This window comes from Diorhabda carinulata, chromosome 7, assembly GCF_026250575.1.
Source record: "Diorhabda carinulata isolate Delta chromosome 7, icDioCari1.1, whole genome shotgun sequence".
Taxonomy (NCBI): Eukaryota; Metazoa; Arthropoda; class Insecta; order Coleoptera; family Chrysomelidae; genus Diorhabda; species Diorhabda carinulata.
In genome coordinates this window covers 13510529-13538206 of record NC_079466.1, presented here as the reverse complement: position 1 = coordinate 13538206, position 27678 = coordinate 13510529, and the positions used below count along the sequence as shown (strand labels likewise).

Here is a 27678-nt window from a genome sequence, read left to right as displayed (position 1 = left end):
AATATCATTTCTTTACATATATTTATATAAAAGACTTAGACACAAAACGAGAATGCTTCAAAAAGTCATATAAATACCTAGGTTTATGTAAAGATTTGTCGTAATTCCGTTCTTGTTGTATCAAAAATTCCGGTATGGAGGTGTGGGATTTACTTTTTTTCAAACCGCCATCAGGTTCTTCAGAAACTATAAATTTCCTATTAGACCCAACGTTTTTTTCGTCTTTTTCCGTAACTAAAAACCTTCTCGGACTAGGCGATCTGGAATTCTGTAAATCTTGGCTATATTCAATTTCTATATCTTCGTGATGATTAAAACTAATTATCGGCTGTGGGGTATTTTGATATCGTTGCAAATCTTCGGCGATGCGTTTTCTAATACCTCCGAGTTCTTGTACGTACCTATCGGATATTGTGGTGAGATCTCCTCGTCTCGGGGGTTCCCTTAAATGTCTCGTAATCTTCTGACAGAACGTTATTAGTTCGACGACACCCACACAAGTCACTAGCACCGATAGCATAACACCCATGATGGTAGGTACGTAATTTTTTTTTGGTTACGTCATTTTTGGCAAAATAATTCTAATATGCAGTAAATATCGTGGATAAAATACGCGGGAATACTGCCAATAATTTTTAGTCCGCTAGTACTAAGTAGTTCGCGTGATATAAAAAAAATGAAATTTGTTATTTTACGATAAACGGACAAGATGTCACTGAATCGAAATTTTTGTTTGGTTTTAATTATAAAGTTCGACTAATTAACGGCACATAGACGCCCTTGATATTTCGCGTTCTATTTGTATTGGCTACTAGATTTTTGTGACGACGCGACTCTTTAGTTACGTCACATGATTGCAAATTATTTCTAATTTTAAAACAACATTTTCAATTCTTACATTACGAGGTCGTAAATAAAACAAGCTGTGATTATTTGTCAATATATTTTCCCTTCATTTCCACACATTTTTCTCTTCTGAAGCTTCTATGCCACTATAGATACAGATCAAAAATAGGCCGGTCAAATTAGATCAAAAAATAAGAGTGACGCTACATAAATTCCCATCGTGCTGAAAATTAATAAAATTGTTTAAAATACAATTGAAAATGAAATTTGATTGTTTCCCATCATTTCCGTGTATGGAAAAAATTTTATTCAAGGTCAAAGGTCAAAAAAATGAGTTTTTCGCGATTATCAGCAAAACGGTGAGTTTTATCATAAAAATACCTTAGACGAAAATTGTAGATCATAAAATTATCTACATGAAACGTATGAATACTTTTTTTCTTACGATTCACCGTTTCTGAGATATAACGATTCGAAAAGTTGTAAAAGTTATGTTTCAGATTTACTGTCATATTTAATGGCTAAAATGATTGTACGAGAAATGCCAAAGCTGCAAAACAACATTTTCATCAATTCATAATTTATAACTTATGAGTGTTCCCACCAGTCAACAGAAATTTATTATAAATACTCACAACAAGTCTCACAACAATTTTTACAACTTTTTGAAACATTATATCTCAGAAACGGTGACTCGTAGAAAAAAAAGTATTGATACGATTTCTGTAGATAATTTTATGATCTACAATTTTTGTCTGAAGTATTTTCATGATAAAACTCACTATTTTGCTGAAAATTGCGAAAAACTCATTTTTTGACCTTTGACCTTGAATAAAATTTTTTCCATACACGGAAATGATGGGAAACATTCAAATTTTATTTTCAATTGTATTTTAAACAGTTTTACTAATTTTCAGCTTCATGAGAATTTCTGTAACTTCGAATGTCTAAATTGACCGTATTAAAAACAGTCATCGTTCGATTCTGTTTTGTGTTCCAATAATTTGTGAATCGTTTTCGGGACTGTCTTTTCGATATTTGGTTGATAGCAAATACTATTACAAGACCAGTTCATAGGCTGAGTCGAATCTAACTTATTCAAATTGTTTTTTATTAGGGGTTCTGGCAGAACTATTGAAGATTTGTATTTTATATTTGATGAAATCGACGATGATGACGAAGAAATTATTAACATTGTCGACGCGTCAAGAAAACTAAAAGTGATTCGTTCTATAGCGAATCTTTAGATTGTCCCACATTTTTTAAATTTGTTGTTTGACCGTTTTTGTTATTTTCGTCATTAATTTCCTTGCCCGCTCCTCCCAATTTTTCCCTTTTCCTCCAAAGTTACCGTATCACTTTTTTTGAACAGACTGTCTTTGTATTTAGTCACAAGGTTTTATTCTTTGTACATTTTTGTTTATAAAACTTTCTTGAACAATTCAACCTTCAATTTTATTTATTCTTGACTTAAACTAGAGTTAAAACCATAGTTTAAACTTCAGTTTAATCTCCAGTTCTACCCCAGGTTCTAAACTAGGCCCCAAGTGCTTATTGCATAATATATCTCCTTTTTGACAACATGTTTTTTTCTATTTCCATAAAGTTTTGAAGAAAATTATTTTTTAAAATTAATTTTTTGAAATTCATCACGTCGACTGGTGTTTTCTCTATTGAGAAAAAAAAAATAGCGTGTAAGTATGCGAAATACTTTGAAATAACCGAAATTTTGCGCACGTCTCTCACGTTTTAGACATCAAATTATATATAATATCCTCCAACTACTCACGATAGATAGAGGCGAGATGTTTTCATATACCAGACACATTTCAAAAACATTTTATGTAGCCAAAAATGGCGCGCGTCATCTCAAATTGCATTTCACAGCAAATCAAAATGTCTAACGAATTAAAAAATAATTCAAATATCGATTCGTGATTTTCAAATTTTTCTTCTATCTATCGAGCAATGATGTAACAGCAAATCAAAACATCTACTTCTACATATTTTTAGATAACCATATTTACTTTATGATAAAAATTGGTAAATGGTTTAAAACACGTACAATAACAGCTGTGGAATTTAAGTTTATAGCCGTATAGTGAGACAACGCTGAACATAACCGATTCAGGTGACAGCGGCGTTTCGAAAGAACTTAAAACGGAGATGTATCTATAGTATTTAATATAGATCAGTGTTTTCCAACTTTTTTTTAGCCATACCCTACTCAAGCGCTTCTAAAATCCTCCCTCCGGATAACCGGAGTTGCCTCAGCTTACCTACTTCATTAATTAAAGTTTTGTAATTCAAATGCGAACAACTGCGAGATTTTGAAGCTTCTGGGGGTTCACTCGGAGCCCGACGTCTACCACAGGAAAGTTGACTTGACAACACAAAAAAAACCAGATGATACTTTAGTCTCGTCGAATTTATAATATTTATTAACCGCAATTGTGTCACCGAATTCTAGCGTTGCATTTAAATGGCCCAGAGCTATATGTTTAAACTCGTGTCGAGTCCATTTTCGAATTGCGTCCTGGGCCCCACGTTGGGAAACACGGATCTATACATAAATCTAGGCTAAAACCGGCAACAGTGCCTACTACGTCATTTAGTGTAAGAAAACTTTTGGCGACCCCACGTCAATCTTCAAACACAGGAGCTTTGGAAGAAATTTTCGTGGACTGTTAAGCCTCATCCGACTAAATTCATTTCCATACGTTTGTTTCAATTTTCACAGTTTTTCCAAGTTTCATGTGAAATTCTACAACAATCCGTTGCTTTATTTTTACAGAAAAACAGCCCCTATACAAACGAAGACTACGGCTACACCGGTTTGTCTACAGACATGGTAGACATCGCATTAGAAAGAGTAGGCTTCAGTCTAAACAGCTGACAGTCATTTAGCGCATGCGTAATTTTTCTGTAGCAGCGCTTGTCTCGTTAGAAACTCACGACGTGATTAAAGAAACCTTCGGCGATGCTGCCATGGCTAATTGGGTTATTTTTAAGTGGCACAAGTTGTTTCCGAGAAAGTAGGGGTAGAATGGAAGACGACGATCGCTCTGGACGCTCTTCGATCAACAAAACCCACGAAAATGTGTCCCGAGTGATTAATTCTACGAGTGTTATTATGGAAGCCTTCTTCGACTTAAATTCATTGCCACACACTTGTATAACCTATACAAACGAAGACAACGGCTACACTGGTTTGTTGATAGACATGGTAGACATCGTAATAGAAAGAATAGGCACGTTAAACAGCTGTCAGTAATTTGGCGCATGCGTAATTTTTCTGTAGCAACTTTAGTCTCGTTACTTAATAGCCACACGTCGTACAAAATGGAGACTAAGTTGAATCATAGTCAAAAGTATAAGGTTTTCAACGATGTATAAATTTGTAACAATAAACAATATTTTCTATTTAAAGGAAAATATTTCTTGATAAAAAGCATGAGCAGAAGAAGATTGTTTCATGCAAGATGTCGCACTTTATCGATTTGGTGCCATTTTCATTGCGTGCAAGCTGCAATTCTAGGGAGAAATCTAGTTACTTTTGGTTTTACAACCAACCTGTCCATGAAGCTACTAAGGCAAGGCAACAACAGATTATTGTCGGTGAAATATTAAATGAAATTTGAGGTTAGGAATTTATTTACTTTAATTTATGTCATTTTTGTTATTGTTGCAATATAACCTCGCGGGAAATTGAAAGCTTTTTTGCAAATTGATATCAAAACGTTCCGAATAGTTGAAAATGTAAAATGAAAGATTTTATACGTTTCTCAAAACTCGAACGGAGATTCCAACATAAAAACACTTAATCTAAATCTCTGTTAAATGTAACCGATCAATTGATATTTCAAATACTTCGATATTTTTAAATGGTGATTCATCCGAATATTTATAATAACATGTATATATATGTTAGGGAAATTTTTTGTAATGCTTGATTGTAAACGAGATTCAAAAGTACACTGTATGCAGCAACTTTTTCATTTCTCTCGTAATTAATTCAAGCAACCACATTTTTTCATATTAATAGACATTTTTTATGAATGAATTCGGTTTATTACATATTTCATGGCAAAGTAAAAACAAAAAGCATTAGCGTACTACAAATTTTTTCAGAACAATTCTAATAATTTGGATTTAATCTTAAAGATGATGAAAGAAAATTCTGAATCTTATCAACATCTTGTCGTTGGTTTTTCGAGAAGCCAAAACCGACCAGGAAACACTTATTCAAATTGATTCTAGTAAACGAGTGCAATTTCTATGAAGAAGATCTCCTGGCAACATGGCATTACAGTCCACGCAGAAGATGCTTTGGAGGAAAAACTTGTATATTGTATCCAATCAAAATATTGAAGTCTGAAGCTCTTATAGAAACCTTGAGGTCTTGTTACATCATATTATGTTCAATTAGAAGTTTGTCATTATGAAAATGCGGGCAAAAATCGGCGGCTCCTGGACGTTGAAAAGAACAGATCGCTTGTACTATGAGGAGAATCAAAGAGCGTGATAAAGTGGAAGACGACGATCTCTCTGGACGCCCTTCGATCTTCAAGTCCCATGAAAATGAGTGGAGCTCGGTAAAGCGAGCAAATAGCATCGTGACATGATTAAAGAGGCCTTCGGTGATGCTGTCATGGCTAGTTCGGGAATTTTTTGAAGGGCGCAAGCGGTTTCCGAGAAAGTAGGGGTAGAGTAGAGTAGAAGACCCACGAAAATGAGTGGAGCTCGGTAAAGCGAGCAAATAGCATCGTGACATGATTAAGGAGGCCTTCGGTGATGCTGTCATGGCTAGTTCGGGAATTTTTTGAAGGGCGCAAGCGGTTTCCGAGAAAGTAGGGGTAGAGTAGAGTAGAAGACCCACGAAAATGAGTGGAGCTCGGTAAAGCGAGCAAATAGCATCGTGACATGATTAAAGAAGCCTTCGGTGATGCTGTCATGGCTAGTTCGGGTATTTTTTGAAGGGCGCAAGCGGTTTCCGAGAAAGTAGGAATAGAGTAGAATAGAAGACCCACGAATATGAGTGGAGCTCGGTAAAGCGAGCAAATAGCATCGTGACATGATTAAGGAGGCCTTCGGTGATGCTGTCATGGCTAGTTCGGGTATTTTTTGAAGGGCGCAAGCGGTTTCCGAGAAAGTAGGGATAGAGTAGAATAGAAGACCCACGAAAATGAGTGGAGCTCGGTAAAGCGAGCAAATAGCATCGTGACATGATTAAGGAGGCCTTCGGTGATGCTGTCATGGCTAGTTCGGGTATTTTTTGAAGGGCGCAAGCGGTTTCCGAGAAAGTAGGGGTAGAGTAGAATAGAAGACCCACGAATATGAGTGGAGCTCGGTAAAGCGAGCAAATAGCATCGTGACATGATTAAAGAGGCCTTCGGTGATGCTGTCATGGCTAGTTCGGGTATTTTTTGAAGGGCGCAAGCGGTTTCCGAGAAAGTAGGGATAGAGTAGAATAGAAGACCCACGAAAATGAGTGGAGCTCGGTAAAGCGAGCAAATAGCATCGTGACATGATTAAGGAGGCCTTCGGTGATGCTGTCATGGCTAGTTCGGGTATTTTTTGAAGGGCGCAAGCGGTTTCCGAGAAAGTAGGGATAGAGTAGAATAGAAGACCCACGAAAATGAGTGGAGCTCGGTAAAGCGAGCAAATAGCATCGTGACATGATTAAGGAGGCCTTCGGTGATGCTGTCATGGCTAGTTCGGGTATTTTTTGAAGGGCGCAAGCGGTTTCCGAGAAAGTAGGGGTAGAGTAGAATAGAAGACCCACGAATATGAGTGGAGCTCGGTAAAGCGAGCAAATAGCATCGTGACATGATTAAAGAGGCCTTCGGTGATGCTGTCATGGCTAGTTCGGGTATTTTTTGAAGGGCGCAAGCGGTTTCCGAGAAAGTAGGGATAGAGTAGAATAGAAGACCCACGAAAATGAGTGGAGCTCGGTAAAGCGAGCAAATAGCATCGTGACATGATTAAGGAGGCCTTCGGTGATGCTGTCATGGCTAGTTCGGGTATTTTTTGAAGGGCGCAAGCGGTTTCCGAGAAAGTAGGGGTAGAGTAGAATAGAAGACCCACGAATATGAGTGGAGCTCGGTAAAGCGAGCAAATAGCATCGTGACATGATTAAGGAGGCCTTCGGTGATGCTGTCATGGCTAGTTCGGGTATTTTTTGAAGGGCGCAAGCGGTTTCCGAGAAAGTAGGGATAGAGTAGAATAGAAGACCCACGAAAATGAGTGGAGCTCGGTAAAGCGAGCAAATAGCATCGTGACATGATTAAGGAGGCCTTCGGTGATGCTGTCATGGCTAGTTCGGGAATTTTTTGAAGGGCGCAAGCGGTTTCCGAGAAAGTAGGGGTAGAGTAGAGTAGAAGACCCACGAAAATGAGTGGAGCTCGGTAAAGCGAGCAAATAGCATCGTGACATGATTAAGGAGGCCTTCGGTAATGCTGTCATGGCTAGTTCGGGTATTTTTTGAAGGGCGCAAGCGGTTTCCGAGAAAGTAGGGGTAGAGTAGAGTAGAAGACCCACGAAAATGTGTCCTTAATGATTAGTTGCACAAGTGTTGTTGGGGGAGCAGAAGGAAGCGATCTGCCAGGATATTTTTGGCCCTTTTTCTTTCCGAAAATATAATCGGCGCTCAAGGGAAAGTATGAGGGATGGTTAGAATCGGTTCAACAGGCCGTGAAATAGGAACTGAACAGCATTCCAGTCCAGCGTTCCTCGAGACGAGAGTTCTATTAGTTTTAGCACAAATTTTGTATGTTAAAAAAATGAAATCGGCGTTACTGAATTGGTGTCGTGTGAAAATGCCTATTTTATAACGAAAACAATTCGGATTTTTCATAAAAGACCGATTACATCGTCGATAAAAATAACAGAACTTTATTTTATTATTGAGATCGCGTCCGATAAAAATAGAAAAAACATTTTAGTGGATCGTGTGACTGTTAACAAATAGGGAAAATTCGGTTTCGCTAATTTTTCATTATCAAACGTTCGTTGTATTCGAATATTTAATCTAACCGACTTAAAGATGGTGATGTTTGTTCTAGATCATTTTTTCGATTTTTTTTTTCAAAAATTTCAGTTTTATTTGTTAAATATCAATCGGAATAACATTTTGAGGATAAAAAATAATTAAAACATACCCCAAAAATGACGTTTTTGAAAACATGTCAAAAACGTTGAGAGATATGGAGAAAAAATCAAAATAAAAATTGTAGTTTGTTTTGCAACGCATTGTTTTCGTCAAAAAAACAAAAATCGCTTTTTCCTTGACAACGAGGTCACAGGAACAGTATTTTGGGAAATTTTCCGAGACATTTTGATGTCGAACTTCACAAAAAATAACCGCATATGTTGAGAAATCATTTTTGGGGTAGTTTTTTACTCCCCTCGAAGGAAATTCAACATAATCTGAACTAAAATCAACTTACGATAAACGGTAATCAAATATCAACATTTTTTCAAGACAATACCCAAATACAGTATTTTTCTGTTAATACAATTTTGGTAGTTCTACTCATTAGTTTACACTACCGGTCAAAAGTTTTTGTTCACCCCTTAATCCCCCATAATAATAATCGGCAGTTTGTGTCGAAATTTTCAAATTTTTCGAGTTATCCGTAATTCAAAATATTTTTGAGTACATGAACCCATTTTACGGTGAAAATTTTGAAGTTAGGAAAAAATACCTGAGATACTTTTTTTATGAGAATTTTGTACCCTACATTTTTTGTTGAGGCAGTTTTTTTCTAATTCCTTGTAGTTTTCGAGTTATTGGCGATTCAAAATATTTTTGAGCGCTCAAACCAATTTTTTAATGAAAATTTTGAGGCTAAGAACAAATACCATGAATACTTTTGTGTAGAGAATTTTTTACTCTACAATTTTTATCCGAATATTTTTTTTCGAATTTCTCAAAATTTTCGAGTTATTCGAGTTTCAAAATATTTTGAACGCTGAAACCAACTTTTTAATGGAAATTTTAGGTTAGGAACAAATACTATGAATACTTTTTTGTAGAGAATTTTGTACTCCACATTTTTTATTCGGGCAGTTTTTTTCGAATTCCTCATAGTTTTCGAGTTATTTGCGATTCAAAATATTTTTGAGCGCTCAAACCCATTTTATAATAGAAAATTTAGAGGTTAGGAACAAATACCATAGATACTTTTTTGTAGAGAATTTTTTACTCTACATTTTTTATCCGAATAGTTTTTTTCGAATTCCTTATAATTTTCGAATTATTCGCGATTCAAAATATTTTTGATTCTCAAGTTCCAAAATTTCGCAAACCCGTTCCTGTAATTTTGTTAGGAGTTGCTAAACTTATTCAGTATCCCAAAACCTCCCAAAATCCAATTTAATTTAAGGTTTTAGCTCAAAATCGCCTAATTTGCCTGTACTATATATTTTAACATGAAATTTAATCAATAGTTTTAGTTCGATTCGGAAGAGTCGAAATATTTCGATGTCGTAAAAGGTTAGGAATTGTATGAATCTAAACGCGCTGTTGTCAGATTGACTGACACAAAAAAATTAATACTTATTTTAAATAATTAATTTGTGTTTATAGGTATATTATGATTATTATTTTATTCTTATGAATTCAGCATTTTTTTTTCAAACCCACTGACTATATTAACGTGAAAATGTTTATAAAAACTCACCTCATCACATCCAGCACACCTTGGCTTCATTTTTTCAGCATAATGTCTTTCGCAATAAATATTGTCCTCGTAAACGCAATAAGCAAGGTCCACGAGGAGATCTTCACAACTGGTGCACTGAAAAGTTGATAAAAACGATATACAGTATGTCCCCATAAATTGGAAACATATGCATTACTTGTTTATTCAAAGGTATACCAGGGGTAACCAAAAATATGAATTTCATTCAAGAATAAAATAAATATTCAATGACAACCAAGTTATTTAAAAAAAACAACTAAATATATTCATAAAGTGAAAATATTTTCAATGTAAGTATGCATAATGAACAAATTTTTTATTCCGATCATCTTTTTCCTCGACATTCAATTGTCAACTAGTCAATTTTCTGTTATATTCTTTTATCTTCAATATAACATAGATTTTACATTTCCTCAATTTTCATATTACTTTCGAAATTCGGCAACGTTGATCTTATTCTATGACTTAATAGCATTAAAACTTCATATTATTTAACTGGATAATGTCTTAATAGGTGAGAGGCCATAAGATAAATTATTATAAGGATAATTGAGTAATCTAACGAATTGTCAAAATCAGCTGATGCAATTTTTTAATTTATTCGATCGATTTTAGATTTTATTATTTCTAGTTTTAATGCGAAATTGCTTCTTAAGGTGTTGCTACGAAAAGAAATACGAAATTTCCTCCCGGAAAGTGATTTGTCGGTTTTCTTTTTCAGTGGAAATATGAATAAACTCTTTGGAACTGTTAACACCATGAAACAATACAAAACAACTCACATTAGCGGAAAAACTAAAAAAAAAGCTAGCACGGGTATGAAAAAATCAATTGTTTACCCCACGAACGTCATTTTGACGTAGATCAGCTGTTTTCCTTGATTGTCAAAATCCATTTAAATATGATCGTCGTGGGGTAAACAAATGCTTGTGTCATAAGTTTCTGTGTGGTGTGTGAATTTATTTGATCGATTTTATACCTCAATATTTCCAGTTTTCATGCGAAATTGCTTCTTAAAGAACCGCTACGAAAAAAAGTATGAAATTTCCTCCCAGAAAGTGACTTTTCAGCTTTTTTTCAGTGGAAATGTCAAAAAAACTCCCGTATTTTAAGCACAAAATTAATACAAGTGTCCTAAATTTTGTAAACTGCATGAACTCTAATTTGAAATAAACTGCACAAATAATCGGTTTCAGTTGTATTAGTTTATCTGAAATTGATGTAAAATGTATCTTTGGAATCCTGTTAGCACCATGAAACAATAAAACAATACAAAACAACTCTCATACCGGAAAAACTAAAAAAAAACTAATAAGGGTACATACGAGAAAATCAATTGTTTACCCCACGGTCGTCATTTTGACGTAGACCAGCTGTTTTCTTAGATTGTCAAAATCCATTTAAAAATGGCCGTTGTGGGGTAAACAAATACTAGTTCTGTGTGGTTTGATATTATTTATTAGATTTTAGACCTTATTATTCTTCTGGAAGAGTAGTTACTTTAAGAAGTATGAAATTTACTCCCAAAATGTGGCTTTTGTGCTTAGTACTTGTGGAAAAAGAACAGGATTTTGACTAAAGCTCTTTTAATGGAAAGGGGTTAACTGTATTAAAAGCTTCAAGTTCAAGTACCTTTCAGATGCCACTGGGTTATTACCATGCAACCTTAACAACTACTTTTTTTGTTTGATAAACATAACATTGGAAATTAATTTCCAAGAAAAAATTAACTATCTCAAATTTGATGAATTCCTCGAAACTTTACTACCAAAAACGAAGCAACTATCACTAATGGACAAAAAAAAAACAGATTGTTTACCCCTCGAACGCCATTTTGAGGTATATCAGTTGTTTTCTCGGACTGCCAAAATCCATTTGAAAATGGCCGTTGTGGGATAAACAAATCCTCGTGTCGTGTGGTTCGAGATTTATTTATTGGATCTTAGACCTTATTATTCCTAATTTTATTCCGAAATAGCTTCTGGAAGAGTTGGAATTTATTCTCAAAAACGTGGCTTTCTTGATTTTTTTAACTATGCAGTTTAGTGCTTAGAACTTGTAGAAAATGAGCAGAATTTTTACTATGGCAAAAGCACACATCGGCGTAGGGGTGTGTTCCACCCCAAATTTGTGTTTTGAGGTAATAGTCATAAACCACAATATATTTTTGTGTAATAATTCACACAAAAAATATGTAAGAAACGAATCAATTTCTCATTATTAAATATTAAGGGGGACATTTGTTGAAATTAACAATAAAACTCACCTTAAAACAAGATGGATGCCACAATAATTTACCTAATCTAGGCGCGGCGATACTTAATTGTTGACTATGAATAGGCTTTTCACAATGGGCGCAAATGCTACCGGGCGGAGTAGTCTTAGCTATACCTACATCAAGAGCTACTTGATTTCTACCAGAAACAAAATCCTGAAATGGAAAATTACATTTTTCAACTTATTAACCACGTGATAAAATTTGAAATTTGAATCCTCTTGTATCACGAAAACAGGATGTCTATTGAAAAAAAATTCGATACTAACCTCATAACTCGCTTTATTTTCTGGTTCGACGAATTTGCAAGCAGATAAAGCCAAATCTTGTTTAGGTAGTTGCCTAACTATTCTTTGGGAACGGTTCGTTTCCCCTTTGGACCCAAGTTTTGGAACTTCTTCCGAAGGCAAAGTGGAATAATACTGGTCGACCTTGAAACAAAAAATTAATATTTCAAAATAACTGTTTTATTTTTATAAAATTCGTTTCTATAGGGTGATCATTTATTATTAGTTTTCCTCATTTTATTATTGTCACATAAATTTAAAGTTTAAAAAATTTATTCTTCTCATTTTGTTTATTTTTTCGTCGTATTTGAGATAAAAATGAAATCCGATTTGAAAATCCAAATTTCCACACTTTTTATGCTAAATTTTCCTATTTGTATACGAAAACTACACTTAAACATTTTTTTCGAATAGTATCGTATATATTTGGGAAAGTACATTCAAAAACGAACAATTTGGAAAAAAAAATAATCGAATATTATAATTTTAACAACTTTTATCAATTACCAACCATTTTGAGGTTAGAATAGATTAGGATTCCCTATTTTCATGCTACATGCAACAAAATTTCAACTTTTTCAATACCTAATCTAACATAACCTATGAAAATTGTTCAAATTTTACAAATTTTTCGTTTTTATATGTACTTTCCAAAAAAAATCACGAAAAGGAAACATTTACCTGATTTTGTACGTACCTGTCTAGCAGAGGTCAGACCTGGAGGCACAAAGGTATATCCTAAAGATCTAGCGTCTAATCCGTCATGGGTAGCTATAAATCCTAGCCTCGATCTGGCGCCATGTTCAGCAATTATTTCGTGCCCATCTCTCGGACATTTACAATTTTTACATGTTTTTCTGAAATAAAATAAATATGAATTCCATTTTTTCTTTTACAAATTTTTCCAAAAATTAAAAATTCAAATCTTTTAAATCGTCGCTTAAAATTTATAATACGGTTCTGTATAATTCGATACCGTGTCATAGCACTCGCTCGTATATGCAACCCAACATACGCCGATGTTATCTGTGTTCCGTATATAGAAGTTGAGGAAATTAAATCCTTTTTATAGCATCATAAACAGGTATACATTAAAAGCAAAGAACGAATAAAATAGTTTTTACGAGAAAGAAACATCGTGAATTGATGTATATAATCAATTTCACTTTTTTTATAGACTGCTCTTATTATTATTAGCGATGGAAGACGATGTATTTATTAATTTTTTGATATGTATATCGTTTTATTCAAGATTACTTAGTGGAAAATAAAAAAGAAGAAAAAATTGTTATTTTAGAAACGTTAATAATTGTTTTAATAAAAATAGTTTGTTAAGCTTCGTATATATATTTCTAGTTAAAATACGAAAGAAACTATAAAGCCAGTACTGAGACCTTGTTATTGAAAATCAATGGAATTTAAAGAAGGCTAAAGTTGACCATAATGGCGCGGTTGAATTCCCCCAACGAATTTCGTTGTCAATTAAATTTAATAAGACACAATTTATGGACTGTAAATTTTATATTCCTTAAAAAATGATTCTTTTTATTAAAAAAAAAACTTATATTTGCTACACACTAAAAACTTTAGTAAATCTATTTTCTAGTTTTGGTTATTTATATTGGATGTAGGGTTACCAATAGTTTTTACAAGGTCAGTACTCTTTCCAAGAAAGATTTTGTCTTATATTTTTTCATAAATTACTTCGAAATTTGTTAATTCTCTATATAAATATTGAATCTATACAAATTTAGATTATCTATAATGTTCAATGACTTGTCTGTCTGTCAGTGAGTGACAGTCTTGAATATTTGACATTGACAGATGCGTTCTGAAACTTAGTGTGATTTGTTTTTGGTGGCTGCGCTGCATTGAGCAGTGAGCGCCCTTTGACTAAATAAAAACAAATTTGTGTTTGCATTTTGATGCTGCAAACAGTATTTTGTGTACTTTATTTTTGTTCAACAGTAAAAAGTATAATACTGTTTAAAACAACTAGAATTTTTGGCTGTTTTCGCGAGAAGTAACGAGATCTCATTAAGAGATACAAAAATAATTATTTGCACTGATAGAATTACTGATTTTCACTATACAGAGGTCGGCATAAGTCACGTCAAATTTGCATTAAGATAATTTCGCAATAATTCTTCAATTGTAGTTCGGAGATAGGTAAGGGTGCGATTCTTGAGAAGGCACTCAAAAATAAATCGAATATTTGAAGTTCTATTGAGAGAACTTCAAAATTCAATCGTTTTTAACGGTGAAGCGCGTGCACTGTACCAAACCTCGACGCGTCGACAACAGAGCCCGTTTATAAGAATTTCTGACACATTTTCCACACTGTTGAAAAAAAAACTTTACTGGAGCGTGAGCTTGTATCGGTTATTCATTTTGAAAACGCGTCTAATCGCATCTAATTCCAAACTTGACTATTTACTACTAGTCCAAAATTTTCGCCCACCCTATAATCCATTCAATAAATATCAAAATGGCGTTTTACTAACCCAAAAATAATAATATCCATTATTTGTTTACTTTATTCGAGCACATGTCTAGAATTTTCTCAGTGAGGACGACAAGTTAAAACTTGCAAGTACCGACTGATTTGTTTATTAATCTTTAACAGTGGGGTGTTTATAATTGTAGTTTAGTCTCAGTTAGCTTCGTGAGAATCAAAAACGTTTTGTGATTAATACTTTTTTGACCAAGACATCTTTTTGTGAGGTTAGTATACGTGTTGTTTTCAGATTTGTACGTTTTAAAATGAGTAAAACCGAAGAAATATCCGTTGAAACTCGTGCTTTAATCGCGTGTTTATTTATTTATTCATTAGATCTCAAAGAATTGTGTTTTAATACGTTTTTCCAATAAATAATTACAATTTATGATAATTTTTTTCAGAATGTTTCTTTACGGCGAACGGTTTCCTAAAAATCTAAATATCTCGTAAGCTATAAATTTTATCGAGTTAAACAAAGAGTACATTTTTATTGAAAAATCGATTGAAAATTCATTTTTGGTATTTTTGGATTGTACAGGTTGTCCCTGTAAAAAGTGCGGATTGTTAACTATTGGACATGAACTGGATAGTAGTGTAGAAATATTTATTTCTTCAAACACACTGTAGTGTATGTTTAGTTTCAAAAATCCAAAATAGATGGAATTATATTTTCAATAAACGAATTTATTTCTAAAATTATTTCAACTGCCTTAAATTCGTCGATAGTTTCTTCTAACTTAAATTATTAAGAAACTTTTTTACGTCACATGTATATACTGTTTTCAACCTTGATTATAGAATAGGAAACTTGATACATGGATGGACACGAACCCATTTCATTGGAAACGTAAACTTAGGTCAAACATTGATTTACCATTAAAAAGTTCGTATAATGCCATATTCTTAGTGTTGCAGAAAAAAGATTTCTAATTATGTCCAAGTTTACGTAAAATAAAATTAAAAAATACTACAATGATTTTCGGATCTTTTTTGACTCATTTTTTTATCAAAATATGATGAGTCGCTCCACGATAAATGTTGAAAGCCTATTCGATTAAATCAGTCTCTTCAAAACACTACCCCAACATTTCCAACGATTTCATACCCCTAAATCTCATTGCTGAACACTTTTTTTTCATAGTAAACCATAAACAAACCCAAATTAATTGAGATATGGCGCTCGAACATCACATAAACATTAACAATGATTACTGAATACATTGTTTACACCACCACTACACCAACACTCACTCACTACACTATCTTACGCGCGTTTCGATAACCAAGTTATCGTCTTCAGAGACTGAAGGTGAACAGTTACCTTCAGTCTCAGACCACGTATATTTATGTCCCATGTACTTTTTTATATTGATAATCGCTAGTTTAAACGATTTTCGTACCCCATTTTGGTAGAATTATTCAGAAAAAATAATAAAAAAGGATTGTCACGTCTTGTCTAAGAAATATCTATCAACATAATTGAAATACTATAAAAATGACTAAGAGTTCAGCGCCTTGCGTGTCTCAGCATCACAAGATCCATGCTTACGGCCCCAATTGGGGCTCTTGAGGTGTTACTAGACCTTCCATCCTTGGATTTAGCGATACAATTCGAAGCCATAAGGTCGGCCTACAGGCTGAGCATTCTCAAAGAACTGCAGGCTGGATCAAGTGGCCATGCAATAATCTGGGCGCAGGCCAAAGATGGATGCCCAATCATTTCGATGGGCAACGACCAAATGACACCTTCGAACGTTGATTATAAAGACTTGGGGACAAGTCCAAGACCGTTGTATTGAAAAATGAGAGACACCTGGTACACAGACGGTTCCAGGAGGAATGGTTTAGCTGGTGCAGGTTTCTCTCGCTCTGCTCAGACAGCAGAGCTGTCATACAAGCTATAACAGCCGAAAAGGTATGCCATAGGCAAGTGCTGGAGTGTAAGAGAGTCCTTCAAAATCTGGTGAATGGTAGCTGCAAAATCCAGCTCGTTTGGGTGCCCGGTCACTCGGGCAACAAATGCAACGACGAAGCGTACATTTATTTTGGAGTACAAAAAAAGTAAACGCAAGAGCTTTTGATCAGGAATCAGATTTTAAGTCACCAGCTTCGCACAGACTTTTGGCATGTACAAAATTTTTCTAACGGTGTCTTTATCGGCGTTTACAGCCTGGGCAATCATCCGGATGCTGATTCGAAGATTTGCACGAACAATTTAGTTGATTTTAGTCACCGTTTGCGGAGTTGAAACAGTCACAGAGCGACCTGGGCGATGATCATCTTCAGCGCTCTCTCGGTCATCACTAAAGCGATTACACCACTCAAAAACACGCGCACGAGATAGAGAATTGTCCCCATAGACCTCTTGCAACAATTTATTTCACTCGGTCGGGATTTTTTTTTAAATTTAACGTTAAATTTGAAATTGATACGTTGTTCCCGAGAAAAAAGACTTTCATTTCAAACCGCTACTGTACAAATACTATAATAGAGACGAAAACGTGTTTTGGGACGTGCATAGACAAGATATCTAGATACCCAACGCGTCTAGGGCGCCCTCTAGGCGCGCAGTCTCGTTATTTAGTAACCAGACCTCGTAATGTCGATAACCGAAAACATATGCGGTTCAAAATACTTTCTAATTTCGTTAAGGTCATAATTACAATCCCTAGTGATTGTTTTTACTTTATAGAGAAACTAACGGAAAAGGAAGACTTCAACTATCACACCCAGGTAGCAAATATGGATATTTTCATTTAATAGAAAATGTGTTATTGGAAAGTTTCGCCGAGACTGTAATCATTTTTTTTTAATGAAATTATTAAGAATACTATGTCGATGACACACAACGTGATATATGATGAGGGAAAAAAATAAGTCGATCGTGATTTTTATTGTAAATAACGATGTTTTAGGGTGTTATTCGTGTATTTTGTTGAATCGAACAAGTTCGAGTCGTTCTAACTAAGAGCTTTATAATCCATTTTAAAAATACGTCCACTTGGAACATTATACAAAGCACCAACAACTTAATGTACGATTGCTGTTTATTTATCAACCTCCGATAGGCTGTAAATAAAAGACAAGTTCATAGAAAACAATAATTTTATTACATAATCACCGAAGAGATTTATTCAGGTTAGCAGCCTTGTACGTGGACCAATTCCCATGACCATGACCATAATTTTAGTCACAGACAGATAAGTATTCGAAAGCTCGAAAATATATTAGAATTAGTACACTTTGGTGTTAAGTTTTGCCACAATCCCACTACGAAAACGCTCATTATCCATATATAAGCGCTAGCTAGTCTAAGAACGTTTTAGTAGTGAAATTGTGGTAAAATTAAACACCAAATTGAAAGATTTCTAATATACGAGATCCGTTTTTTCTTTAATTTTCAATAGGTTATAAATAAAAGACAAGTTTGTATAAAACAATAATTTTATTACCAAAATATTGATACACTTTTCGATATAATCACCGAAGAGATTGAGACGTTTGTCATATTTATGGACAAGCTTCTCAATACCTACTTCAAAGAAACTTACCGCCAATCAATTCAAGTAAAGTATACAACAAACCTTGAAACTTGTAGAAATTCCGTAATGATGAATTTGCGATTTTATTTAAACATTTTGTCAACTCGTTGAACCACGTCATCTGAAACGACAGATTTGCGTCCTTGACCCCTTCAACATGCACATGCGCAACTTTCGACACTTATCACGCACAACACCATCACTCATGAAGTTTTCCCCATACAAACGACTCATTTCTCGATGGATTTCTGCATCACTATGGCCTTCAGCCTGTAGAATACGATTCACACTTCGCAATTCACGCATCAATAATAGAGGACATGTTTAGGTGGCTGTAGCACAACGCCGACTGACGCCTAAATGTCAACACTGGCGGAGAGTGTAGTGCGAGAGCTTTGCAGTTGCCTACAGCACATGTCTGCCCGCGAGAAAGATATTTTGATTTTTTTAGACACGAATTGCCACTTTTTTTAGAGGAAATTGCAAAGATTCACGAACAGCAGCTCTCAAAACATGTAAACATCGATAGAATCCAGCTCCTCGACAACAACAGCCTAAGATAAGATATTAATCACGGAAAAGGGTTTTATTATAAAAATTATTCTACATTCGAACGCTCCCCTTCAATATACTCCCATCCCCTCACCACACACACGTTTCCATACGTTTTTTCCGTTGATCAAAGCAATGCTGGAAATCTTCTTTGGTTAGGGTCTTTAGGAGCTCTGCGGTTTTTTGATTTACCACATCCATCGACTCGAATCGGGTCTCTTTCAAGACAGATCTTTTTCTTATCTTTCTAACCTTCCAAAGAAATCTGAGCAGACCCGTTGACGCAAGATTTTTGATCAGGAGTCAGATGTCACAGGAGTCACTTTTGTCATGTGCAATTCCTCTTGTAAAATTCTCTTTATCGGCATTTACAGCCTCGGAAATCATCCGGATGCTCATTCGATGATCTGCACGCACAATTCGGTTGATTTTGGACAGTGTTTCCGGAGTTGAAACAGTCTCTTGGCAACCTGGGTGCTGGTCATCTTCACTGCTCTCACGATCATCACTAAAACGCTTACACCACTCAAAAACACGCGCACGAGATAGAGAATTGTCCCCATAGGCCTTTTGCAACAATTTATATCACTCGGTCGGTGTTTTTTTTTTAATTCCTAATTTCTAAGGTAGGCTGAGTTGTAGTGTTGAATTTGAAGCAAACATGCGACATAACAAATCAATGGTGGGTTGCTTACAGATATTTTTCGAAATAACAGTTTATAAGAGTATAGCTTCCCATACCCTCCAAGATTACTTCCAAAATCTCGTTAGCACACACTTAAGGGTCATTGGAATTGAAACAAACATCATTCTTCAGGAAATTCTTTAGATTCTTTCATTTGGCCAAACTTTACGTAGTCTACATGAATCATTAGTTTGTAGTTTGATATTCCACGTGAGTTCCAAAGAGCTTCTACTGAGTAAGACCCTCAATTTCTAGACATTTCTAGTAATCTAGTTCTGGCATGGATGAGCTAACTCCAGATAGGCTGGGTTGTAGCGTTCCCCAAGAATCAAGAGTTGAATTTGAAGCAACCATGCGACATAACAAGTCTATGGTGAAATTTTTGACTCAAAAAAACCTTGGCTGACATTGGTGAATTAAAAATTTTGTTTTTCATTCTCTGATTATAACGTTTCTTGCAAGCATCCATGATTTGCTTGCAGGTATTTCTCGAAATATCAGTTTATAGGAGTATAGGCTTCCATACCTGCCAAGATTACTTCCAAAATCTCGTTTACACACACTAAAAGGTCATTGTAATTGAAACAAACATCATTTTCCAGAAAATCCTTTAGATTCTTTCATTTGGCCAAACTTTACGGGGTCTACATGAATCATTAGTTTGTAGTCTTGTACGTTAAACATCCAAATTGATCGAACATCTCGAGTACGTTTATTTTTTTTAAATAAATAATATTTGTACATTAGGAAACATTTTATTGACTATAAAATGTATAAATATCAATATCGTAATTTTTGTGCCAAACGTATATAAATAAAATATTGGGTATTGAAGTGTTTTGTTATGCAAGTTAAAGTCGTTCAATAGACATTCATCAATAGCAACAACACGCCAACAAAATCTAAAAATATTTTGATGTCTAAACGCCAATGCCTTGTAATTAAAAATAAAATAACTACAATGGTATTAAAATTTTATATTCAATTTTGTTTTGAAACAGATTAAATAAAATATTTTGAAACAATTTCTTTTAAAATATCTCGAAGATAAACAACAAGTTTTTACCCATCCCATAATCCATTCGTTAAATATCAAAATAACAAACTTCTTGCTTTTTTGGACCAAAACATCTTTTTGAGAAGTTAGTTTAAGTTCTCGCAAATTCAAATTTGTAAAATTTAAAATGAGTAAAGCCAAGAAACTTTGTCTTGAAACCAACCATCAGGAAAAACCGCCACCGCTGAAATAGCAACTCGGATCCATGAATTCTTTGATCCTTTAGTCCTTTAAGACGTCGAAATAAAATTAAGAGATTGCAGTAGCTAAAAACCATAAAAATAAGAAGCATTAAGGGTTTGAGGTTTTGGGTCTAAGATAACAGTATTTGTGCGCAGGTCAAAGCAAGAAGTAATCCCGACTGTAAAACACGGAGGGCACTTGGTGATGGTTTGGGAATGTTTTTGAGGAAGACCTGGTTAGGCCAGTTTTGTGGAACAAATTGGACAGAGAAGTCAGAAAGAAATGTCCATCTTCCACTTCGAATTTACTGAATGGAACCACACAAACGATAGGATGGATACAAACTATTGACAAATAGTGTATCTATACTTAAGACGGTTTTCACCTTTAAACAGCTACAGATATGCAACTTTAACATCTAAAAATTGAGAAAACATAAGATTTATAAAGGAGATTAGACGTCGCTTATCAATAGATGTAGGAAAGTCCGTTCCATGGACGGTAGAGACAAAAATAGGAAAATCTCTAATGGGAGAAAAGTGTCCAGCTGTATGGTATAAATAAACAGTTCGAAAACCTTCGAAAATGGCGCTGTTGTACTATAAGCTTTAAAAAAAGTTTGAACTTGCTGTTTCGATCGATAATGGGGTAGTTTTTGCTTGATTTCTTCGTTCAAACGTTGCAATAAGTTCGCATTATACTAGCCGTTGATAGTGCTTGAATTTTCAAGATAGTAAATGAAAATTATCTCACTGGCAACCCAAAAAACCAATTTCATGACCTTGCCTGCAGATGGAACGATCTTTGACTCATTGGGAGCCTGTTCTCCCTTTCCAGTTCATTGTTTTGATTGTTGGACCTACGTTTAGTTATGGAATGTCTTCATTTTTGTGAAACATTGCCAAACACTCGATGGAAACATCTTCACGATGTTGTTTTTGTTCCATTCTGAGCTAATGCGGCATCTACAGCTTTCTCACGTCCAAATTTGCAGTTAATATACAATGTAGCGCATTTTTTGGAATGTCTGCTAGCTCGCGCACTTTCAGTCGACGATTCTTTATGGATTTTCTTCAACAATTCTGAAGTCGTCACCTCATTTAGTCAACTACTGCTTTGCAGGTCGTACGGTCTCGACTAAACTTTGCTACACAATATTTTACTGTTGATAACGAAGGAGTAGAATCTAGTTCAGCTTTTTTCCATGTTTACAAATTCACTGAGATAGTTCGCTATTGATGGTTTTCAAACAAATATCAAACAGCTTAGCATCTTCAAATAGTATTTTCCAAGCAACTACTAGGTCAGACCAGGTAGTTCTGGTGCCATCCTCGAGGTATAACTCGAACGACCACTCAGTCAAGTTGTTTTGAAAAATGTTTCGAATTGATCTTAACGATGTTACAAACCTGTAAAAGGATTAACACCAATACAAATCAAAAAAAGGATGTTTATGATGAATTGTGTCCATCAACTAAAAAAAAAGATCCTCGGGTAACATCAGGCAATAGTTAGAGCCTTTTTGACAAACATTAAGTAATTTAATTTCTTAGTAAATATCGTGCTTGTTGCGTATTGGATTTTTTTCATATGTGTACGAGGTCTGACGATTTGAAGCCTATTACGAGTGAACATTCAGTTAAGAAGGGTTAAATCTGATAGTAGAGGGCGTTTACCCCGTATAAAAAAAATTATAAACAAAGGTTTTTTAATCGTTTTCGAGAATAGACTGAATACCAATTAGGCTGTAGACATTATCGAGTTTTTATTGTATTACAATTGTAGAAAAAAAAAAATAAAAATAAATTCCATTCATTGTGACGAAGATAAATATTTAAAAAGTTTATTTTACTTGGAAATAATGAGGAAAAAATGTTTAAAATAGAACTTAACGGTGAACTTACCTAATTTATTATGTAAATTGTTTTTGAAATCGCAAAAAATACGCGTCACTATTCATCTGTTCGCGTTATTTTGACACAAAAGAATGCCATAATTTCATTTTTATACCAGTTACTGTCAGTATCTGTTAAGACAGATTCAATTTTATTATATTAAGCGTAAATTTTTAACATTTCCTCAAGTTTCATAGGATTTTCACAGTCTGGCAACGTTGACAAAGGTAATTTATCGCTATTAGTTGTAATGAAATTAACTTAAACATCCATTGTTGTCAGTTTTCTAGTTGAAACTACAGAAGAAGTAATTGAGACATAATAAATCAGGATTGGCGGGCTTAGACGAGCAGGATAACAAAGAATTTTAAGGCTATGCCAACGGGCAATAAAGGCAGATGGAAACCAAGGCTATAATGGAGAGAAGAGGTCACTGAAGATGCTACAAAAATTGATCTGGATGATCCTTGTAAGAAATTGAAAAAAATAGGCTAGTAGTCGAAACTGATGATGATGATTATAAAAGCATCGATGTGCGAGAGAACAACCTTGCGCTCAGCATCGATTTTGGCCGAATTTCTCGACATTTGTCACTGCACTGCAAACCAATTCCGATTACGCTTCATTACAAAAAGTTGCCCGAAGCAATTTCGTGCATTATTGTTAAATAAGACCTTTTCTAAAATTAGAAAAAATCATCCAACGTAAGCAATCACGAGCGATTCACATTTTTAGAAAAACTTGCTTCTTTTAAACTTTTAATATCAACAACTTAGTCAATTTTTGCTATTTTAAACCAGACTTCAATATCTATATGTTGGCTATTGCATCTCGATGTTGTAAATCTGGGACTACACCTTTAGTTAATCCTCTAGGCTTATCTTCCTTTTTGGTAATAAGGAAAGCTGAAATAGACACTTTCTACTACTTTCTACTACAGGACAGAATTCGTAGAAATGAAGATTCCTCGAACATGAAGCTTTCTTCAAATACCTTAGATGGGCAGGACATGTCAACACGCATCAATAACAAAGAATTTGAAGGCTATACCAACGGGCAATAAAGGCAGATGGAAACCAAGGCTATAATGGAGAGAAGAGGTCACTGAAGATAATACAAAAATTGATACAGCAAACTGGATAGTCCTTATAATAAATTGATAAAGATAGGCTAGTAGTCGAAGCTGATGATGATGATTATAAAAGCATAGATATTTACGTTTCGTGCGAAAGAAAAACCTTGCGCGCATCATCGATTTTGGCCGAATTTGGCCGAATTTCTCGACATTTACGTAGTTCATTATTCTTATGAAAAGTGTGCAAAGTTTATAATACATTTGACCGGCAAAAAATTTAAACTTCTCACTTTCTGATTTTATTTTGTAAACAGAACAGAATTCGTAGAAATGAAGATTCCTCGTACACGAAACTTTCTTCGAACTGTCAAAACCGCTTTGTATTAAGTAAAATTTGATAGCGGCCTATTTTTTCATTTGAATAAACTTGAAGCGAATAAATTTAAACTGCCGTGTAATTCATTTAAAAGCAGAAAGGTATTCAAGATGCCGAGATATGCGATGACGTTTTTTGGACGTTCGGTAATTAGCAAATTTAGAAACATGACTTATCAACTTAACGCATTTTCTTTTACAAAATAACATTCATCGTATTTATAAATAACTCTTCTTACAACGTTATTTATGGTTTTCGTTTCTTTTATTTTTGTTTATTGCGTTTGACGGAATCGTAACGTTTTTTTTTTTTTCGATTTTTCTACGCCCACCATTTTCGATACACAATCAAATCATCATTCAACTGATCCGAGTCCAATGCTGGATCAAATCTAATCCTTCTGTTTAGATTCTGAGTGGTATCCCTCCAATTTATCTGCAGTATCTGCCATCTCCTCTTTGGACAGGTCGAAGTCACCACTACAAAATCTTGGGCCCATGGTCCATGGTTTACGATCGATTAAAAATCACCAATTAATCACGTATCTATAACGCAAAATACAAAAATGCGGCAGCAGCTAAATACTTTTATGGCTCGATGATTTTTAATCGATTTTTTTCGCTTAATACAGTGATCCAACTCACACTGAAAGACCCTGCTTATGAGAGAGTAATAAAATGATGTAGCAGTCGTAATCCATGGGGTTTTTTATAAGGCCATGTAATCTGTATACACTGGGTTTTTGACGAGTCCAAACATTTTTCAATTGCATTGTCCAGCTATGGATATAAAAGACCAAAAATTTTCATTAAATCAGGTAAATTTGAGAAAATTCTAGGAAATATTTAGATTATTCTGTAATCATTTTAAAATTTTGGATTAGTGGGTGGGTTCTCGCAGTTTTCCGTACTTGAAAATTACTATAACTGAATGCGAATGCATTAATTCATATTTACATATTATTAGACTGTTTAAGTCAATATTTGATATTAAATATTAGCCCAATATCATCGTTTATTCGCAACGTTGATGATAAACGACATTGGGACACCATAAACGTTGGGGTTTAGAAGATAAATTATCTAAATTGTCCCATAATATGAATTAGAAAATTATAGCTCATTTCCACCAAAATACTTGAGGATTGGTTTGAAAAGTGATTCATCTCCAGTCAATTCAACCGTCTGATTCGAGTTAGAGCTCTAAGCTCCGATACCATATCGATTTACCCGAAGAAAACAGATGGAAAACCTTTAATTTATACGAGGATAGTCCCAGAAGTACTTGACCTGACCTAGAGATTGAGGTCGTTGCTTGAAAAGTACCACTTTGTTTGGAAACCATCAATTGCAAACGTTTTCAGTGACCTGCGACGACCAGCATGGTAATGGTCGATCAAATGATGTGAAATGTTGATGAAAATCCACCAAGTGGTACTGGATGATCGTCGACTGGAAGTGCGCGAGTTATAAGACATTTTACATCGCTAATTAATTGAAAATTTTGACATGAGAAAGCTGTGCGCAAGATGGGTGCCGCGTTTGCTCACAAAACAATTTACTGAGAAGAGAAAATCGTTTCCAAATGAGTCAAAGATCGTTCCATCTGCAGGCAAGGTCATGGCGTCGGATTTTTGGGTTTCGCGTGGGATAATTATCATTGACTATTTCGAAAAAGGAAAAATTATCAACGGCGAACTTATTGCAACGTTTGAGCCAAGACATCGAGCAAAAACTGCCGCATTTGGCTACAAGTTTCTTCATCTCACACAAATGTTGATGCAATGGCCAAAATAATGAATTTAAGTTCGAATTGCCACTTCGCACACCCTATTTAGCCCCCTGGATCTCTGGATTCTGTTCCCAGACTTGAAAAAAAAGACTCAGTGGCCAAATATTTTCCAACAATGAAGAAGATGAAATAGATATATTTGTTTCAAAAATATTTTGTTTTTTCTTTATTCGGCCAAGTAATTCGAACCCCTAAGTATAGCTATATCATTGTTTCTTGTTCAAGAAGACACCAAATGAAGTCTGTTAGTTCTTTCGGAGATTTCATGATATCATCAACCAGGTTTTTGTTAGAAATTACACTCAAGTTATTGCGGCACGAATCCAAACTACTCTCAAGTTAATTTTGAGCGAAACTAGACCACGTGGCGGTCCTTAGTTCTCGAACCTGGACAAGTTGATTGAGTTCAATAAGACGAATCAAGTTACCCCCCAATGGGTTCCGAGACACATTGAAGTGGAGGGAGATGAAGAAACATAGAAAATCATCGAAAATATCAAATCCACTGGTTCAAATTCTGATGAAAATGACAATTGAGATAGTAAAGAGGAAGGTGGACAATGCATTTACCACAAAGAATACTAAAAACGGCCATCGGTCACAAAAGTAGGCCCCACAGTTCACGCTGCTCTCTTCTTACTCGAGGGAATTGACTATCAGTAAAATTTCGCCACCCCTTTCATTACATATACGTTAGTAATAGTGAAAATTGTATTAAGTAACTTTTAGTAAATAAAAAATGTTTTTTTTTTATCAGATTTATATCACAATATAACAAACAGACCCGAAATTTTTGTTTACTCGTATAATTTTCATAATATCAGCAATCAATTCGATTCGATTTCGAAATTGATTTCGTTTGTTGGATTTGATAGCCCCGAAATCATAGAGACTATAATATTTAAATTTTTATTTGTGTATCTTGTATAAACCGAATGAATTTAATTGATGTTTGAAATGCATCTTGTTTATTGCAGATTATACATTTCCCAATCCAATAATAATTTTGTTTAGTCTTTCCATCTACTGAAAATGATCTCTGTTGATTGTTGATTCGTATTACGAGGTTTGCTACTTAAGTTTTTAGATATGGCAACACTGATGTCACTATATCAAATCTGACATTGAAATTTGACACCCAATTATTTCTTCTTATTATCGCAGATCATAGATAAAGTTTTTCTACACCTGAAGAAGCGATTGATGCGTTCAAATTACACGTTTTGGTAACTTTTGAGATGATTCGAAGTTAAAACATTCGGAGTTAGATCAAATTGATGAATTGCGTACCTAAATCCCTCTATGAGAGACAGATATTCAATTCAATGTAGTTTTCGGGAAATTCTTCGTAGAAGGTTTAGTGTGATGCAATAGTACGGTTATTTAGACGGCTCAGAACTTTTTGAACATGTGGTTAGGTTAGGTGCAGTAGGCGTGAGTGATTTTTCTACGTATGTAGCGAATTGACGAAACAGAATCGCTCATTCAAATCGGTCGAGAGTGTGGATGAATCTCACTCTCAAATAAACAGCTTGTTTGCAAATCTCTAAACATCCCCAAAGACATTTTTAGGTATAAGTCATTCGGGTATTAGTTTCCGAGAATTGATTCAGGAGATTTTGGGATCGGACGTTGAGAGAATTTTTGTCTGGGGCGGAAGCAATTGGTGTCGTATCTTCCGCATACAAAGAGGGGGGAAGAAAGTAATGCGCGATCCGGTGAGATACAAGCTAAAAACCCATTTCATCAATCAAAATTAGATCAACGATGATCTGAACAAAAACGTTAACCATGGAATGTTGACCAGCTGAATCACCAAAACATTTAGGCTTTTGACAAAACTCTTTTTCCTACTGTGTTTATATATAATACAGAGTGGGTTATAAACTAACACGAGAAAAGAAAACAC

At 34.7% G+C, this 27678-nt stretch overlaps 1 protein-coding gene across 4 annotated transcripts in view; it reads right to left on the bottom strand.

Annotated features, from left to right (window-relative positions):
- The window catches only part of LOC130896709 (four and a half LIM domains protein 2), a 111546-nt gene that overhangs the window by 60633 nt on the left and 23235 nt on the right, over positions 1 to 27678 (bottom strand). For 3 of the 4 annotated variants that reach the window (XM_057804978.1, XM_057804977.1, XM_057804979.1), the window contains 4 exons: positions 12811 to 12970; positions 12096 to 12257; positions 11818 to 11982; positions 9531 to 9647 (listed from right to left, as the gene is read on the bottom strand). In XM_057804978.1, the coding sequence (XP_057660961.1) occupies positions 9531 to 9647; positions 11818 to 11982; positions 12096 to 12257; positions 12811 to 12970 (604 nt within the window). Of the gene's footprint in view, positions 1 to 77; positions 822 to 9530; positions 9648 to 11817; positions 11983 to 12095; positions 12258 to 12810; positions 12971 to 27678 lie in introns of those variants that run through there. The other variant, XM_057804976.1, reaches the window with a different exon arrangement.